This window comes from Chelonia mydas, chromosome 16 (assembly GCF_015237465.2).
Source record: "Chelonia mydas isolate rCheMyd1 chromosome 16, rCheMyd1.pri.v2, whole genome shotgun sequence".
Taxonomy (NCBI): Eukaryota; Metazoa; Chordata; order Testudines; family Cheloniidae; genus Chelonia; species Chelonia mydas.
Window position 1 is genome coordinate 17,454,470 of NC_057857.1, and position 17,155 is coordinate 17,471,624.

At 47.7% G+C, this 17,155-nt stretch overlaps 1 protein-coding gene across 2 annotated transcripts in view; it reads left to right on the forward strand.

The window, feature by feature from the left end:
* The first annotated feature begins 2,461 nt into the window (after nucleotides 1-2,461).
* RXRA (retinoid X receptor alpha) overlaps nucleotides 2,462-17,155 on the forward strand; it is a 226,725-nt gene continuing 212,031 nt past the window's right edge. The window contains exon 1 of one of the 2 annotated variants that reach the window (XM_027823386.3): nucleotides 2,462-2,941. In XM_027823386.3, the coding sequence (XP_027679187.1) occupies nucleotides 2,914-2,941 (28 nt within the window). In that variant the 5' untranslated portion in view covers nucleotides 2,462-2,913. The remainder of the gene's footprint in view (nucleotides 2,942-17,155) is intronic. The other variant, XM_007061008.4, reaches the window with a different exon arrangement.

Genomic DNA, 17,155 nt, shown 5'->3' on the forward strand with positions numbered 1-17,155 from the left:
ATTATTATCTACCAATCTACCTATATAAACATACACAGATTCGTAATGGGCCAATTTTTTCTTTCACTGACACTGATGTGACCCCAGTGGCTTGAATAGAGTTTTCAGTGGTGTCAACGAGCACAGAATTTGGATATATTGATCTATACACGCACGCACATTTACCTCTCTCATTTCCGTGGCGAGCCCGAGGTTTGCTGCCCCTATAAATGAGTTCAGCCCTTTTTAGATTAGTGCGTTCGGACACCATTGATTATAGCCGACTTCCGATTCGGAGATGTTGATCTCTGCCCTTGTCGTGTTGGGTGTCACACACGTGCATGTATTAAGTGTCTGACTTTCCCACAGCTGCACCATAGTTCGAAAGGCTGGACCTGCTCTCCTCTAACAATCCCACTCCCGTTTGTTACTATTTCCCCCCAGGAGTTAATATAACAAACTCCGCCATAAAAATTGACTGGGAGATGAAACTTGACACGCAAGGTCCCAGCCTGGGAGCAAATGATGTTACCAGTTATAAACGCACACACACACCAATCTGTTTGGGCCTGCTTAAATTACAGGAACAAAGCATAAAAAGGAGTGCACTGCTTTATTTTGTTTTTCCTTCTACAGCTCCCAATGAGTGCCAGGCTGCAGCCACTTGCGGCTGACGGAGAATGGTTCCCGCTGGCATTTTTCATTCCTCTTGTGATGTTTTGCTATCCCGAGCTATGAAAGGGACGGAGAGGGAGGCCCCATTCTGTTCACGGTCCCAGAGCTGGTCCACATAAGGATGCTGGGGATGAGCAGCAGTTTGCCCCTTTGGTGTGATCACAATCCTCCCGCCCTCTAGGCAGAAGGGAGGGTGAGTGCCTGTCCCCTGACAGGGATGTGCTAAAGAGGCTGCAGGAGGAGTTGTTAGCATAGTAAATTACCTTAGCCTTTCTCTATCCTTGTCTACAGGGGCTCAGATACCACAATGACGGGCACAAGATAGACAGACAGACAGACAGACATGCCATGACAGCAGTCACCCTCGCATACATTTGCAACCTGTCCTCATTTTAGACTTAAAATTTCGTTCCATCCCCCAAAAAAGTCAAGGCCTGATCCTCAAGGCCTGCTACACTCATAGTCCTTGTTCACATGAGTCTCCTTCAACAGGATCAGTCAGGTGAGAAGGGGTTGCCAGGTTGGGATCCCCTGGTGTTATCCTACTTGCTCTTGTAAATGGTTTGTCTCTCAAATGTAGGGCCATTCACCTGAGTTCATACACCCTGGCCCTCAGTCCAATACCACTTCAGGCTACCTGTGCTATCATGCCACTCATTCCAGGCCCCCGTCCCCACAGCTCGAGAGCAACTCCAACCTATGGAACAAACCTACTTGTTATGCACATTGTGGTCGTCCAGAGTACGGGTCGATATGATGCTTCCTATGCTTTACTCACAGTCGAGTCGTTCCAGTCCGTCAAGTTACTAATATATGTTCTTAACAGGCTGAGCATCATTTGTTAAAGCTGGAGATACCCCAACATATTGGATATGTAGCACAGACAGTTAAAACCAGAAGAAGGCCGAGGTGGGTTTGCACCCGAGAGGCTGGAGTGGGCATGTGAGCTCTCAGATAAGCTGCACACCTACCATTAGTTATTGACTTGTATCTCCGTTACAGGAAGTGAAATAAAGCAGGTTTAAGTAGCAGGAGGGTCAGACTAGATGATCATGATGGTCCCTGTTCTGACCGTAAAGTCTATGAGACAACCTGAGTCAGAACTCACACTTGGCTCTTTCCAGAGGGGCAGGAGCTTGTTCCTGTCTTCCTTAAGCCTGCACTTTGTGACTTGTGTCAGTTACTTAAACATGGTTTGTCATGTGTGCGTGCATGAATCTATGGTAGATCGACTGATCATTTGAACAACCGACAGACAGATGGACCAGCAGATCTAGCCTATTTACCCACCCACCAATTTTCTCTATAAGGCTGAGAGATTTGCAGAGCTGCCTCCGGAATACGAACACTCCAACCTCCCGTCAAAATCAATTCCTTAGGCAGCTTTGAAAATCTCAGCCCAAAGGGCCCCATCTTGCATCCTTTACTCTCAGAAGTAATCCCATTGATGTAATTGGCTCTACTCAATCACCTTACTAGCTACTTACCTGTACACACTCTAGTTTCAGGACTGGGTCCAGCCTTTCTAACCCAGACAAAAAGCCCCATAAAAGCACTGAAGGGAGTCACTCCAGCAAGGGCTTTATCTAGTAGCATTTACACAACAGAGCAGGTCCTTTATCCTCCTCCTCCTCAAATAAATGTACCTGTGAGCTGGCACTTTGCCAGCATTTGCCAGTAATAGTCTTCTTTAAATCCTGCAGCTTTGTTAAATTAACATTTGCACGCATAAGACCATTTGCTATGGTTGTTCTTCTGATCCTAAAGCAGCCCCCTCTTAAAACCCCCGCCCCACCCTCAAGGAAACTAGTTGAGGACAGAAGCACACAGCCGCCAACCCTTAACGTTGGTTGGTTGCAGACTCCCAGCGGGCAGCGCCGTCGCTGCTACCAGGTTGGCCCTCCCGCTCCCCCTTGGCGGGGTCCCCTTTGCATTGCAGCTTCTGTAGTTGGAATAGAGAGACACAGAGACACAAGTACTTTAGTTACATTGTTGGGTGAGTTTGAAACAACTCCCCCTGCCTTGGGCTTACACACACTGTGGCTGGATTTCCTATCCCCCCCCGCGCGCTCCCGGGCTGAGTGCCTTCTGCTGCTGCTTATTGTTAAATCCATGCAAAGCTGCAGTCTTTGATTGTTTTTTTGCCTCCCCCCCCCCCAGTTTTTTTCCTCTCTTTTGCTTTGATTTCTGCGCGCGCGTGTGTGTGTTTTGCCTCCACCGATCTTCACAAATCGTTCTGGCATGAGTTAAACACCCGATATGGACACCAAACATTTCCTGCCACTGGGTGAGTTTGTTTCAAAGGATTCTTCTTGCCGTACGGCGCGATGTCTTGGGCTTGAAACGCTCCAGCTCGCTAGGGGTTTGGGGGGGGCAAGCGGGGAAAGGAGAGACGGTCGGAGAAGTGGAGGGAGGAGATGTGTGTGTGTGTGTGTGTGTGTGGGGGGGGGTGTCTGAGAAAAGTGGCTTAATGGCAGCGCTGATCGTTTGATCCGGGACACCCCCGTGCCCCCTTTTCCACAGGCGATTGCAGGCAGGCCGGCTGGCTGGAGAAAGCTTGTTTAATGCATGGGGACGGGAGGCATTTGGGGTGAACGCTGCCGCGTGGAGAGTTGTTGTCAGTTTCGCCGACTGCCCTCGGAAGCCTCGATCCTTGTTTGTTCGGTTTGTCCCGCTTTGCAAGGAACAGTTTTAGCCGATGAGTGTCTGGGGTTTTTGGTTTTTTCTCTCTCTCTCACTCTCCCTCCCCCCCCCAGCCTTTTTGGGGTAAGACAACGTGTCGAGTGAGCTTCATTGTGTTTTGCAGAGGGAAACCACAGATTAAACTACTGCTCAGGAAGGGGGGGGGGTTGATTTTTTTTTTGGTTTACAAAGCGAGGTGACCCTGGGTTGGAAATGTGGGTTGCGTCGTGTCCTGGGCGCTTGGCAGATGGCAGGGGGCTGGCATTGCGTTGAACCCGCGCTGGCGTGGGGCCGGGTGGGGGGGCAAGAAGAGAGGGGAGACTGGAGAAGCTGGAGACGTTTTTAGGGAGCAAACTGCGCTCGCGAGGGAGAGAGATCTGCGAAGGAAAGTGACAGTCGCAAGCGCTATTTTCAAACGTGGGACCAGCTACGGCGCAGCCAGAGCGACAACAACAAGGACTCAAGTTTGCCTTCCAAGTGGCTCCTCAGACTCCGGCCACAGGTTTGGGGCACAGAAGCCAGCCCCTTCCGAGTTGTCCCTTTAAAAAGAAAACGCAGCTCTGGAGTGAAAGCAGGGCGTTCGGTGGGTGACATTTGGAGGGGCGTCCCCCACTCCAGGCACTGGTTTGTTTTGTTTTGCACAAGAGGGCTGTGGCTTTGCCTTGCCTTGAGCGAATGCTCTGTTTTATTTCTGGAGCTGTGTTTGACATGTCACCAGGCCTTTTTTCTTTTCTTTATTTACTTCTTTGTTTGTTTCATCCTTCCCCCCCCCCCTTTTTTTTTTTTTGCTTTTCCACCCCTCTCCTCTCCTTCCTCTGTAGGCATTTGCAGTGTGCCGTCTGGCAGAGATAAATTTAATCGCTGGGGTTAAAGGTGCCTGCCGGTTAAACATTGACAGGCAAGTGTGGACCCAAAAGATGTATTTCGGTGGCATCTTCCTTCTTGTTCCAGAAAATATGGGCCACACCTGATGGTTCTTTGTTTTTGTTTTACTGTGTTTTAAATGTATCTCCAGCTGGATTTTGCTCACGTTTCTGCAAGGGAGTCAAGTCTTGGCTTGTAAGAGTAAAAGCTTCCTCGTGTCTCGATTTCAGGAAAGTGCCGTGGTTTTGCACTTATCCTACAGGTCAGCATTAAAAAAAATTATATCAGACTCATCTGGGAGAATAACTCTGAGCTACAGAAGCAGGGAAATTCACAGCTCAGATGGGGGGGGGGGGGGTTTGCAATTCTGCTCTCATTGAGCTCAATGGCAAAACTCCTGATGATGTATCAATGGGCACAAGACCAGGCCCTAAATTCCATCTCACCTTTTTACCCCCAGGTTGTATTAGTGGGGCACTCGGGCTGGTCACACACATGACATGAGCTACAGCACCTTAGCCCGATGCAGGACAGTGAGAGCAACTGTGCTGTCCTGAACTCTGAATTCTCATGCCTTTGCTTGGTTCATATCCGTGCATGGCCCCTTTTTTAAAGAGTCGCCGTTTTAATTAACGCAAGCCTCTTTTTGTACGCCGGAATCAACAACAACAAAAGCCGCCCTTTCCGTTCGCCCATGCGACTGCTGGAGCAGCCTCAGCCCTGCGCGCTGTGTCAGGTCCTCTGGACCTGATATGGTCCTAAAAGTCATTGGGGTGTTATTGCCGCGTGAACTTGATTTTGATGGGAGATAAAAATGCCCCCGAAGTGCCCAAGTGGCTGTTCCAAGTGGCAAGATCTCTGTGCAGCTTGACACCCATAACATCTTTCATTTTCAGTCCAACAGATTTATTTTTTTATTACCGTTATTTTGGGGTGGCGCAACCCAAACCATTAAAAAAGCACGTTCTGCCGAGTACTGTGATGCTCTCTCTCTCTGCCTTCCCCCAACACATGCCTTACTTTTATTTGCAGCCCTGCATGTTATTTACGCTTCACGTTGGGAGGCACCGAGGCACTCGCATGGAAGACAAAGGCAAAAACCTCCACTGACTTCCTAAATCGATACTTGTGTTTTTCTACGGTTTTCTGAGATATTCTGATGGCTGGGCGCTTTATGCCTTAAACAAAATGTAGTGTTATTAGAAATTTGATCTCGAGGGGGGAAAAACATGTGGGACCAGGCTGATGACTCGTCTAAGGATTTTTACCCTGCTGCAAATGAAAAAAAGTTGATTTATAAACTCATTTATAAATGTTGGGGGCAGGGCCTAGTTCTCTGCTATGGAAATTTGCAACATACACTTCAGCCCATCAGGATCTGTCTAGTGAAGCATTCAGAGGAGATCAACAATGCCAGCTAAACCCATTCGTTTTCAGTAAAGGGGCGGGAAATAAAAGCAAACCGTGACTGTTTATTAAAAGATTTGTCCGCTTTCAGGAGCTGTTTGAAATGGGAGATCAATGTTAGTGACTTGCGGGTGTTAAAAATTCCCAGGCTTTACCCAGGGGCGTTTTCCACCTGCCTTTGTAAAAGTTTGGTTTGTGTGTAGGGCACCAGGCTCAGACTGGGGAGATGAGGGTTCATGTTTGGTCACAGAGGGCAGACGCAGAGCTCAAAAAAGAGAGAGGAACCCCTCGGAGTATCGGCCGAGTCCTTCCCAGCGAAATCAGAGTGTCTCATTGGGACCGGGGTCGTCTGCAGCTCTGTGGAGTCTGATTGGTAAGGAACAGGGAGAAGTGACTGGAGGCTGACTTTGTTGAGCATAGGACTGTTTTAGAAATACTAGCGGGAAGTGGGGGAAGCTGGCGGTTGTAATCAGAGGGTGAATTACGGACAAAAAAGTTTGTGCAGTTCCTGTATTCTCTGCAAACCATAGGGATCTTAGTTGGATGATCACAGAGAACACATATTGGTAAAGGGCCCAAATCAGGTCGTGGGTACTATGCAGTCCCCCTGAAGACTCCTTGGGGTTCAATTTGGCCTAAAGAGGATCAGTAAGTAAAGATTTCTGGCCAAAAGTTCTGAGCCCAGTGGCACTCGGGTAACCCCACTGATGTCACCGGTGTAAATGAGGGCAGAGCTGGGCCCATTAAAGGTTGCAATCTAACGTACCTCTCTAAGTACCAGTGAATGCCATAAAGAAACTCCAGTTAGTGCACCGTGTGCCAGTACATCTTCTAACCGCCGCGGGGTTCTGAGAACGGTCCCTTGATGCTCTCCAGGTAATACCAGGCCCTAAACTTCCCCTCCAAAAGTCTTTCAATGGCTAGTATCTCAGGACTCCTAATATCTTCGGATATCTCAGTATCTGCCTCCCTTCCCATGACTGCCTTACCAAGATGGCTGTGCTGCTCAGGGACACTGGAGTGGATTATTCTCTGGAGTGAAACTCCCAAATACCTCTTGGTACACATGGGCCTTCTTGGGAGCTGGCTATAGATTTCATCTAGGTATGAAATGGCCGGGGACCTTCCTACTTTTGGACTCACCCCTTTACATCAGCCATGCTGCACTAGCTCCCCAGAAGGAGGAAAACAAGAAGATATTATCGTGCATGCTCTCAGCACAGGCTGGTGGGACGAGATTACAGACATTCAGGCTGATGGTATGCTTTGGGTTACTTTGGTTATGCTCTAGCACTAGGCTGAACTAGGACTTTATAAATACCAAGATAGACAGAGTTTGATAAGAGAAATACAGATGCAAAACTAATCTCTGTTTTTGTTTGCTTGGTCTATGTCTGAACGTTACAAACCGATAACTGTTGTACCTGCTTCTATTTCATTGTTTCATGGATAGATAGGAAAAAAATCTATTGTGACTAGTCAGCTGTACCTGTTTTTGCGGAACAGGTGCATTTAGGACAATCACACTTGAGCACCAGGCTCTTGGAGGAAAGAAACAGTTAAACCTGAGGCTTTTGTTGAATCCAAGGTCAGTTTCCCGACCAGAGGTCGCAGAGTGGCTCAGTTCGTTTGGTTTCAATGTTCATAAAGTCCGTCTTCCCATCCCATCGGGGCTGTTCAGCCAGGGACAGTTGCAGCAGCCCAAGATGTGGCTTTAGTATTGGCTGTCCAAGAAACTGTACAATCAAAATAAGCAGAAGTGTCAGGCAGGATTACCAAAAAAAAAAAAAAGGGCAGGGTTTTGTTTTGAAGGAAGGAATGTGGTAGAGAACAAAGTGCTGGGGAGAATAAGAAACTATCCAGATTGGGTAAAGGCCACCAAGTGTGTAAACTTCTGGACAGCCTATGTACCTTCATCTTGACTTGCTTATATTCGTGTTAAGTGGGGCCTGGTCACCATCCGAGACTGGTCATTGGGCAGAATTCTGTGGCGGATTTCGTTATGTGAACAAAAGGCGTCACAGAGGAGACACATCGGACTGATTCCTCCTGTTTGTGGCCCCAACTGTATCCTGATATGCTGTTAATGAGCTGGAAGATGTGATGTAGCCTACAGCTGGGTGGAAAATGAGGGGGTGGGGGAGAAACCCCCAAAAGGTTAAAAATTTCAAAGCTGTTTTCATTTTCAGGTTTGTGAAAAGGATGGATTTAGAACGTGATAATTTTTTTTTTAATGTTTTTTGTTTTCTTCTTTCTCTGGGGAAACTTTCCTCCTTTTCCCTATTTTGCTGCTGAAAAAAAAGGAGGGGAAAGAAAAAAGAGGGCAAAAGAGGAACCCCTTCCTCTGCAAAATGAAAAAAAGGTTTTTGTCAGAAAAAAATGGAGAAAAATGTAAAAAAACAATTGGCAGAATTTTCGATTTTGAGAAAAAGGCCAGTTTTTGACAGGACGTGTTTTTATTAAAAATATTTTTTTCCTGGATCTTGAGACAATTGAGTCTTCATTGGGTGTGCTTGTAAATAAAAGAAAATCCTGTGACCTGGACAAATAAAGGTGCTTAGCATCTCCTTGAGGTGATGGAGCCCAGGATCAGGCCCTCAGGGGACTGAGATTTGCACAATAATTCTTCTGTTCAGCTATTTTATCTTTGACTCTAATATGGTGCCAGACCTCCCGACTTTACATATGCAAAATAAGTTGGAAAGGGGTTTTCGTGTTTATAAGACGCCTTGGTTGGATTCAGATCTCTGCTATACATGTGGAATCAATTCCCTGAGGGTCAGTGGACTCCACATTTCCCCGGGTATGAGAGAGAGCAGAATCTACCCTTCTCTTATTAGGGGCATTTTATTTTATTTAAAAGAAAGAGACACAGAGCGGAATCCACAGAATTTTAGTTATTCATTACAAATATTATTGTTGGCATTTCCATCCTGTTCGCAGACCAAGGGAGAATCAAAACATCTTGCTGGAGAAATATACCACAATGTTGTCCCGCAACCTTTTGAATGCAAAGATAAATATTTTTTTGAGAAATGGGTTAAAAATACTCTGTGTCGAGGGCTGTGGTAGGGGGGCAGGTTCCTCGCAGCCGTGGTTCTGCCACCCGTCTGCATTTTTCATGGCACCGTTAACAAAAATAAAGAAACAAAGCTATGTTGGAGCCGATCTCCTTGCAGGAGCGGGGTAGGGCCTCTGGCTCGAGATGATGTCACGACCCCCCCGAGACCCGAGTTCACAGAAGTTCTGGAGTCATCCAGATGTCAGGGTCATGTTACATTCTGGGGCAAAGAAAGCCCTGGAAGTCAAGAGTGATTCCTTACACCGAGAACATGCAGGGTTTGGTTCAGGGATTGCCCTTTATTTACTAGGTGGTGGGGGGGGGGCGTGTTTTGGTAAAAACTAAGATAAGGAGAAAGCTCACTTGACCTCATGCTTGATGTTGGTCTGCTGGATACGCCAGTGGCCAACAACTTAGCGTAAGGCTGTGAAGTTCTTTCTGGGGAGCTTTTGTAGCTGGTCACTACGGCAGGGCAGCTCTGGTGTTTATCAGACAAATACACCTTCAGGTACAAAAGCGTTTACCCATTTTTGGTACCGTTTGTTAGGGCTTGAACTTTTCTGATCCCCAGCTGCTCCGCTCCAAGTGCTGCCAATGCACCTTCCCCCCATGAGCTGTAGTACCCCAGAGAAGTCCAGTCTTGGTGCCTCCTGAATGCAGACTTGCACCACGGTGCTGCTGCTGATCTGTGTGGTGAAATCAAATTCTTCTTCCACCAGTGGCATGCACCAGGAATTGAACAGAGGGCCTCGCTGATGAAGGGGATTGTGCTAATCCCCAAACTCCACACACTTGCAGTCTAATATCCTAGCCACTAAACCACGCTGCCTCTTATAGAGAATGGATGTGCATGGCTCCATACATTGAAAACGAGGCTGAGGGAAGTGGTGTATATTGTAGGGGACACTCCTTTGTGATTAGCTGACCTAGTAGGACTTTTACTATCCACTTCCATGGCCCTCAGCACCATTGTATATGAGCATCTCCTAGACATCTTCAGAGCACCCCTGGGAGGTGAGGAAGTATCGTTCTCCCAATTCTAGAGCGGGGGAAACTGAGGCACGGAGCAATGAAGTAATTTGTCCAAGGTCTTACAGAGAGGTTGAGGTCAAACCAGGAATTAAACCCAGATCTCCTGCGTTGTTTAATGACAAGTCTATCCTTCCTTTCTGAAGTCTGGGATTTTATCAATGGATTTTCATCAATCGGATGAAGTGAGCTGTAGCTCACGAAAGCTTATGCTCAGATAAATTTGTTAGTCTCTAAGGTGCCACAAGTCCTCTTTTTCTTTTTTGCGAATACAGACTAACACGGCTGCTACTCTGAAACCTATCAATGGAAAGGCGCTCAGCAGAACTAAGCCGTGTGTCAGTGCAGAATCCAAACCAGGGAGAGGGTTCCATAATGTTTCCTAAAAGACCCAGGTGGGCTTTAAACCTTCCCATAACTACAAAGTGATGAGGAAGCTGCCTGGGTGGTTTTATTTTGATTGTTTTTGTCAGTAGTTGCCATATTTTATTGCATTTAAAGACCAGATTGTGGGATAGCGCTGAACATTTGATATACACACACAAAAAGCAGCTTTCTGACATTTTCCTCTTTGAAGGTCTTTTATTTTTCCCCCCTCCTACTTCTCAAAGAAATGGAGATGGGGGAGGGAGGACAGAGTAGAAGAGACCAGAGGCTGCGTCTCTCCAAAGGCTTCTCGATGCGAAGGAAGAGCAAAGCAGTTGAAGGGAGATCCACAAATAAGAATTTAAAAAACCCTACAAACTATCTGTCTTCTCCCTCGCGTGCCAGCAACTACAGCTGCTTGAAAATCTTCCAGTGGAACATTTTCCCATCAGAAAATGCTGCTTTGTTAAGATCAAAACTTTCTACTGGAATGTGTCTATTTTGACAAAGTTTTGTTTTGGGGGGAAAACCCGCCCAGAAGGAAGCATTTTGATTTTTCATTTTGAAATTACTTTTTGTTTGAAAAATTATATTCCAAATGCTAATATAACATTTTTTTTAAAAAATCAGAACAAAATGCTTGACCGAAACGCAACATTTGGATTGATCCAAAATGAAATATTTCAGAAAATTTCGTTTCATGGGATTTTTTTTTAAATGTTCTTAGTCGGAACTAAAACAAATGTTGAAATGTCGGCATTCCCTGGGGAATGGAAATTCCGGGTTTTGACTAGCTTTCCTGGCAACTGATCAACAGAAAGTGAAGTGGCATTAGAAAAGAAGATGGGGGCAGGTACTGGCTGTGCTGAGCCGACATTCTAGGGCAGGGGGGTTTTCCCTAAAATGTGTCAGTTGTTCGTGCTGTGGTTTGAACACGTTGCCAAGGGATTTTCTGGTATTCTGGCCCGAACCCCCTCTTTTTATTTGAAGTTGAGTTAAGCAAACTTGGGCTTGTGGTTATGGAAGGCCTCTTGACTTGGGGTGTGATTTCAGTTCAGATAGGACTACTCACCAGCTTAAAATGATTTATTAATATCATCCCATTCTTTGTCTTACAATAATGTCTACATTAGAGGCCCCAGCTGAGATCAGGGCTGCATTGTGCAAGGGGCTGTGTGTACGCATAGTGAGAGACAGTCCTTGCCCTGAAAAGCCTACAGCCTAAATATACACGAGATAGAAAAAAAGTGAGAGGGGAAACAGAGGCACAAAAAGGGGAAGTGTCTCCTCAAAGTCCCACAAAGCCACTCAATGGCGGAGCTGGGATTAGATCCCAGGGATGAGTTTCTGGTCCCGTTGAAGTAACTGGCAAAATTCCCGTTGACATCAAGAGGGCCAGGATTTCACCCCAGGTTTGTGAGCTCCCAATCTAGTGCACTAGATATAGGCCCCACTGCCCCACCAGTTAAGTACGTGCTTTAGTGCTGTGCTGGATTGGGGCCTATGCATCACCTTCTACTGCATATGTCCAACGTCGTTCAGCTCCATTCATTTCTGCTGGTAAAGAGCTTTGAGAAACTGGGATGGGAGACTCTGGAGAGGGCTCCGTGTTCATGCTGGGCCCGATTCCCAGCACTTACACCAGTTTCACACGGGAGTGACTCCACTGACTTTGGTAGAGTCACTCCTGATTTAGCACGGTAGTGAGCAAGAGGTGAACCAAGCGGAAGTGTTAAGTTTGGCAGAGTCCCTGTAACTTGGGTATGTGTGGGGACAGCCTGGCTTTTTGGATTCCCCAACAACAGCATTTGCGTTGAATACGCTCTGGTTAGGCATGGCAACAGGGGTTATTTTTCTGGCCACCTCCGCTGGCACCTCAGGCAGGTTTTTGGAAACAGAGCAGGGTTCTTTCTGCTCCACCTCACTGTTGAGAGGAGGGTCTGGATCTGGAGACTGAGCTAAGCAGAATGAAATCAAGGGGTGAAATTCTCCCCTGTGCGGAGAAGTCAGAGCAAGATCTAGGCAGCACTTGCCCCTTCAAAACAGGGCAACATTTACACGGAGGTTCTAGATCCTTTCATCTCTCCCCACGCCCAATCAACATTGTGCTTACATTGGCCTTCATTTGGAGCTCATCTACACTCGTGTAAACCCAGAGTAATCTCTCGGAAGTCAATGGAGATACATGTTGGTAAAATTGAAATCAGAATCAGGTGTATTTTTTGAATTGCGGAGAACGGTGAATAGATTTTGGTGTGTGGCCTGGCAGTGCTTCCAACTCTCAGGACTTTATCGTGAGTCTCATAATATTTGTTGTGTTTCCTACACACCCACTCTCTGAGCTCAGGTGATTGTGTGAGAATCTTGGCTTTCCTTTAAAAAATGAAGTAAGTTTCTATCCCGTATGGCTGGGGAGAAACACTTGAAAACATGAATAGGAATGAAAACGAACAGCTCAAAAACCAGAAGGCAAAGGGGAAACAACCAACCACTGTATTATTTTATAAAATTCTCATGATCTTTAAGCCAATCTCATGATTTTGCGGGGCCTGATTCATGACCTTTAAATGCTTGGGGTTGGCCATCCTGACACTAGCTATTGTTCCTGACGATTTTGCAAGGCTGCTGGGCAGTAAAATCTTGTTTTGGTTAGTTAATGGAGCAGGGAAGCCTCGGAAAATACAGGGGGAGAAGATAAGTGCGATTTACCAGGTGTCACCTTTTTTTTACGGAGTGACTTTTCTGATCTCAACCTCACTTTTTAACTTGAAGTGGAAGAAAATGTGGCTTTGGAGACCTTTCTGGCTAATTACTTGCTTGCTGGGGCTGCCAGAAGGAACTGCCAGAATCAAGTTTGTCGGATGGATTTCCCATCACAGTTAGCGGTCAGGTTCTTTTATTGTTTGCATATTTGGATTTGGGTCTCCTCTGAACCGTGCCCCTTTTCCTTGTATTGAATCGTGTGTGTGATTGCGGCTGAGCGGAGAGATAAAAGGTGCAGGGCTGGTATTTGTGACCCATAAAATGGGAACGGGATTCCCATCTGGTTGTTACTTTTCATGGTGTCTTTCTCTTTGTAGAGCCTTGGCTTTCTATCAGCTTTTATAGACTTTCAAGAAAAAGAAAGAAACTGGGTGTGGGGAAGGATAGAAAAAGGGGGATGAGAACACGAACCCAAAGTCCCTAACGCATCCCCGCCCTTGGAGGTTTACAGCTCCGCTCAGCTTGCAGAGAGACCCCTTTGTATTCAGAGCTGCCAGGAATGTGAGGGATGGATGTCGTCTAGTTTCGACTCTGGGGCTCTCAGTATTAAGTCAGAAGCATCCTATTATAATTACATATTTGGCTGAAGGTTAGTGCCGGAAAGTTTTTCTGTGGACTGTTTCGATGCAATTTCGTCATGGGTGGTGTGTGTCCCACCAACACATTCCAGAGTCAATGATACAATTGCAGAGGTTGGTGATAGGAGGGTGAGCCATGGGAAGGTGCTGGCATAAGGGAATAGCTATATGTCCAGGTGAGATCTGAAACAGAGAGAAATTCGGCGGGGCTGCTCCGCATTGGCACAGGCTGCAAAGGAGAGGACTCACACACCAGCAGTGGCGACTGTGTAGCGGGAAAGAGAGCAGGCTGGCCTTAGGGGAGCGGAAAGTGTAGAAGGGGCTAGAAAGAAACCTGGCAAGTGAGAGGCAGGAGCAAAGCCACGGAGAGCGATGTGAACGAAGGCAGTTTGGGACTGGATCCTGAAGGGAACGGAGTCGCTTGGGAATGACCCTGAGGTTAGCTGTACTTCTTTGTACACGGGAGAAGGCAGGCGGCAGCAGTCGCTCCACAGGAGAGCTGCCCGACTCGAGGCCGGAGGCGCCAGAGCCAAGGTGAGAGAGAGCAGGACGGGGCGGAGGAGTGTCCCAGGGATGGGGGCGCTTGATCTGCAAAAAACAGCCTCACCATTTCGTTCTCCCGACCCCACTCCCATCTTGAGGAGCAGCCGTGAGGTGAGGCCGATCCTTTCATTTGCCTTCGTTCGCTGGGGCATGTGCTGCTGCGCCCGAGGGCATCCCCCTGCCAGCCAGCCGGGCGGGTTGTGGGAGTGAAGGCTTCATCTGGGAGTGAAGGCTTCCCCTTGCCACAGAGGGGTGTGCTTAACGCAGAGCCTCACACCCCACCCAGAGCTGTATTTACCCCTTAATTCTTCTGCGTTTAAATGCGTGCATCGAGCCCGCTTGATCTCCTCTGGCCATGCTTCAGGTTTCCAGTGAAAAGCGTTCTCCCTTTCTTCATCCCTACAGGCGTGTTTACTACAGGTGCCTTTCTTACGTCCCTCTGGTGCCAGCTGCTCTCCGGCCTTGCGCCTGCTCTTCTGTGCAGGCTCTGGCTCAAGGTGCCCATCTTCTGCGGGTCCCCATTACTCCTCTGCCCCAGATATTGTGCAGACGACCCACTTGGCAAATAGGCAGGGTGGGGCCATATCACCTGGGCGCAAACAAAGGCAGAACTCCTCTCCTGCCCCGTTTTTATTAGACCCGTGGCTTTCTTTCTTTGAACCCGGTAGCTGCAAGTGCTTCCTTCAAGCTGAGCTCCAGTCTTCCCTGATCTGCTGTGCATGGTTATCAGCCCCTTGGGCAGTGTTCAGTGGTGACCACTCCTGAAGGTGAAGGAATGGTCCCTTAGAGATGCACGTTGGTGGCTGTAAGACTGGGGGCGGGGAGGCACAGGGGGAACGGTGAGGTAAAGACAGGGCTTCCGAAGAGATGCAGAGGACCCTGTGATCCAAACCATCCTGGTCCCAGTGAAACTTCAGCCACCTGAATAATCCTCTTGGAACCTGTACCTGAAATCCAGCCCTAGCATTTGACCTGCACTTATTCAAGTGTGACTTTCAATTGATCATGAAAATCCAGTGTCATTCACCGGGCTTTTGCCCTCCAGCCTGCAACATGCAAGTCTCTCCCTCTCCCTGTCCCCTTCCAAGTGTACCTAGCGTGAGAAAAGATTGCTCTCCCATGCACCCTCCGAATTCTTAAAGCAAGACGGAGCTCACTAGAGCTAATCTCCTTGCTCCCCCTCCACGATCCCTTTCAAATCATAAATGAAGATAGGTGGCTCGGAATTTTAAATTTCATTCCCCTGTTTTTTAAAGTTAGTGAAAAGAAAAGAAAAATGTTTGGGGGATAATAAAGGCAACGGTTATCTGTGGCTTTGTCTCAGCCCAGAACCCACCCGTGCGCACGTGTGTGTGTGTGTGTGTGTGTGTCTCACAGACAGTGAAATTGCACCCTAGAGTTATAAAGCAATTGTCTAGCTCAGCTGCAGAAATGAGCATGAAATGGTGCAGAAAGCAACTAAATAAAATTGGGTAAGGCAGATGCATGAAAATAATGACATCTATATACTGGAGTCAGACACGCTCTCTCTCTCTCTCATACACACACAGAGACAGATAAACTTTTACAACAGAGCTGGCATTTATTTTTATAGAAACTCTTAAAAATGTAAATTTGTTTAGTTGGGTGGATGTTTTTTGTTAACAGAAAATACATGTAGTGGGTGAGCGAGTCATTCCTATTTCGACCCCCCCCTTCCGATTTCCATTCTTGTTTTCCCTTTTTTGTTTTCAGAGCTGGATTTTTATGCTCAGTCAAACATTCAAACGATAACCTTTGCAACTTCATTTCCCTTTTGCTGTGGCTGCACTGCAGACCCGGGGACCGCTGGAAGCGGGTGCTGGTTAGCAGTGGCGCGCCAGGTCCAGTGGAAATTAGGTTTCAAGATGCTGTCATTGCTTGCTCTCTCTTCTCCTGGTCCAGATCCACAGCTGGTGTAAAATTCCTTAGGTCTATGGGAGTCAGTGGAGCAGAGCTGATTTACACCAGTTGAAGATGAAGTGTGTGCGTGTCTCGGAGGTGAAAATCTGGTCTATGTATGTATCTGGTCCAGAGGGGGTGTTATGTGTGTTGTATGTGTGTGCCGGGGATAGAAATCTGGCTGTGTGTGTGTGTCGGGGACAGGAATCTGGTCCTGTGTGTGGTTGCGGGGGTGAAAATCTGGTTGTGTGTGTGTGTGTCTGGCCCCTGTGTGCATGTTTGGCCCTGTGTGGTGAGGGTGGGAATCTGGTTCTTTGGGTTATGGAGGAGAAGGGCTGGCTTTTCACCAGGGGTAATCAATTCTTTTTTTTGTCAGGGTCCAAATTTCTTGCTCAAGGTATAGTCAAGGTCCAGACTCCAGAGAAAATAATACAAAAATACTAACAATAACGATAATAATAAGTAAATAGAAAGATTTCGGGGTCCGTTCAAAACCATGTGGCTGTCCGGATTTGGCCCGTGGGCCGCCTATTGCCTGCCCCTGATGTACACCCCTGTGGGTGCCGGCCCAGTCACATAAGGCCAGTGATCACCAGGCCGGTTACAAATGGTAACTAACAGGATCGATGGACCAGTTGGAAGTTCAGCGCCAATTGTGGCATGAAATTAAAAACCCAGATCAATGCAGCTCGTTGTGTCTGCTGCCCCCCCTCGCCCCCCCCAGTTGTCTGCTCTGCTGAGCGCAGCCGGCTGGTTGCTATAGCTGTGGCTGGAGCAGCATCGCTCGGCCTTGGCTGAGATGGGCAAGCGGGCAGTACCAGGGGGCTGCTGTCCGGTGTATCATTTCTATTTACCGAGGTTACAGCAGTGTCTAGGGGCCTCCCTCAAGGATCATTGCGCTAGGACCTGTGTAACTTACGCAGTCCCTGCCCTGGAGAGCTTGTTACTCACTAGCCCAATGACCATTGGTCCAATGACCGGACCCTGCTGTTGCCCTGGGACACCCCTGCGGTGTAACCCTGGGTGCAGCAAAGATCCATAAAGTCTGATTTCCAGCCAGGCTCGGCCAGCTTCTGTTCTTTGCTTGTCTGCCCCACTGGTCATGTCTGAGCACCCTGGTATAAACCGGTCAGCCCACTTCCACTTTTGGCATGCAAACGACGGTGGCATGTCCATTTCCTTAGACGCAGTCAGTCACACGTGCAAAAACGGAGGCCTGTAGATTTGGCCTGTTAAATTCGATGAGTCCTGATTGCCCAGCTCAGCATTTGTGTCGTTTGGTCATCAA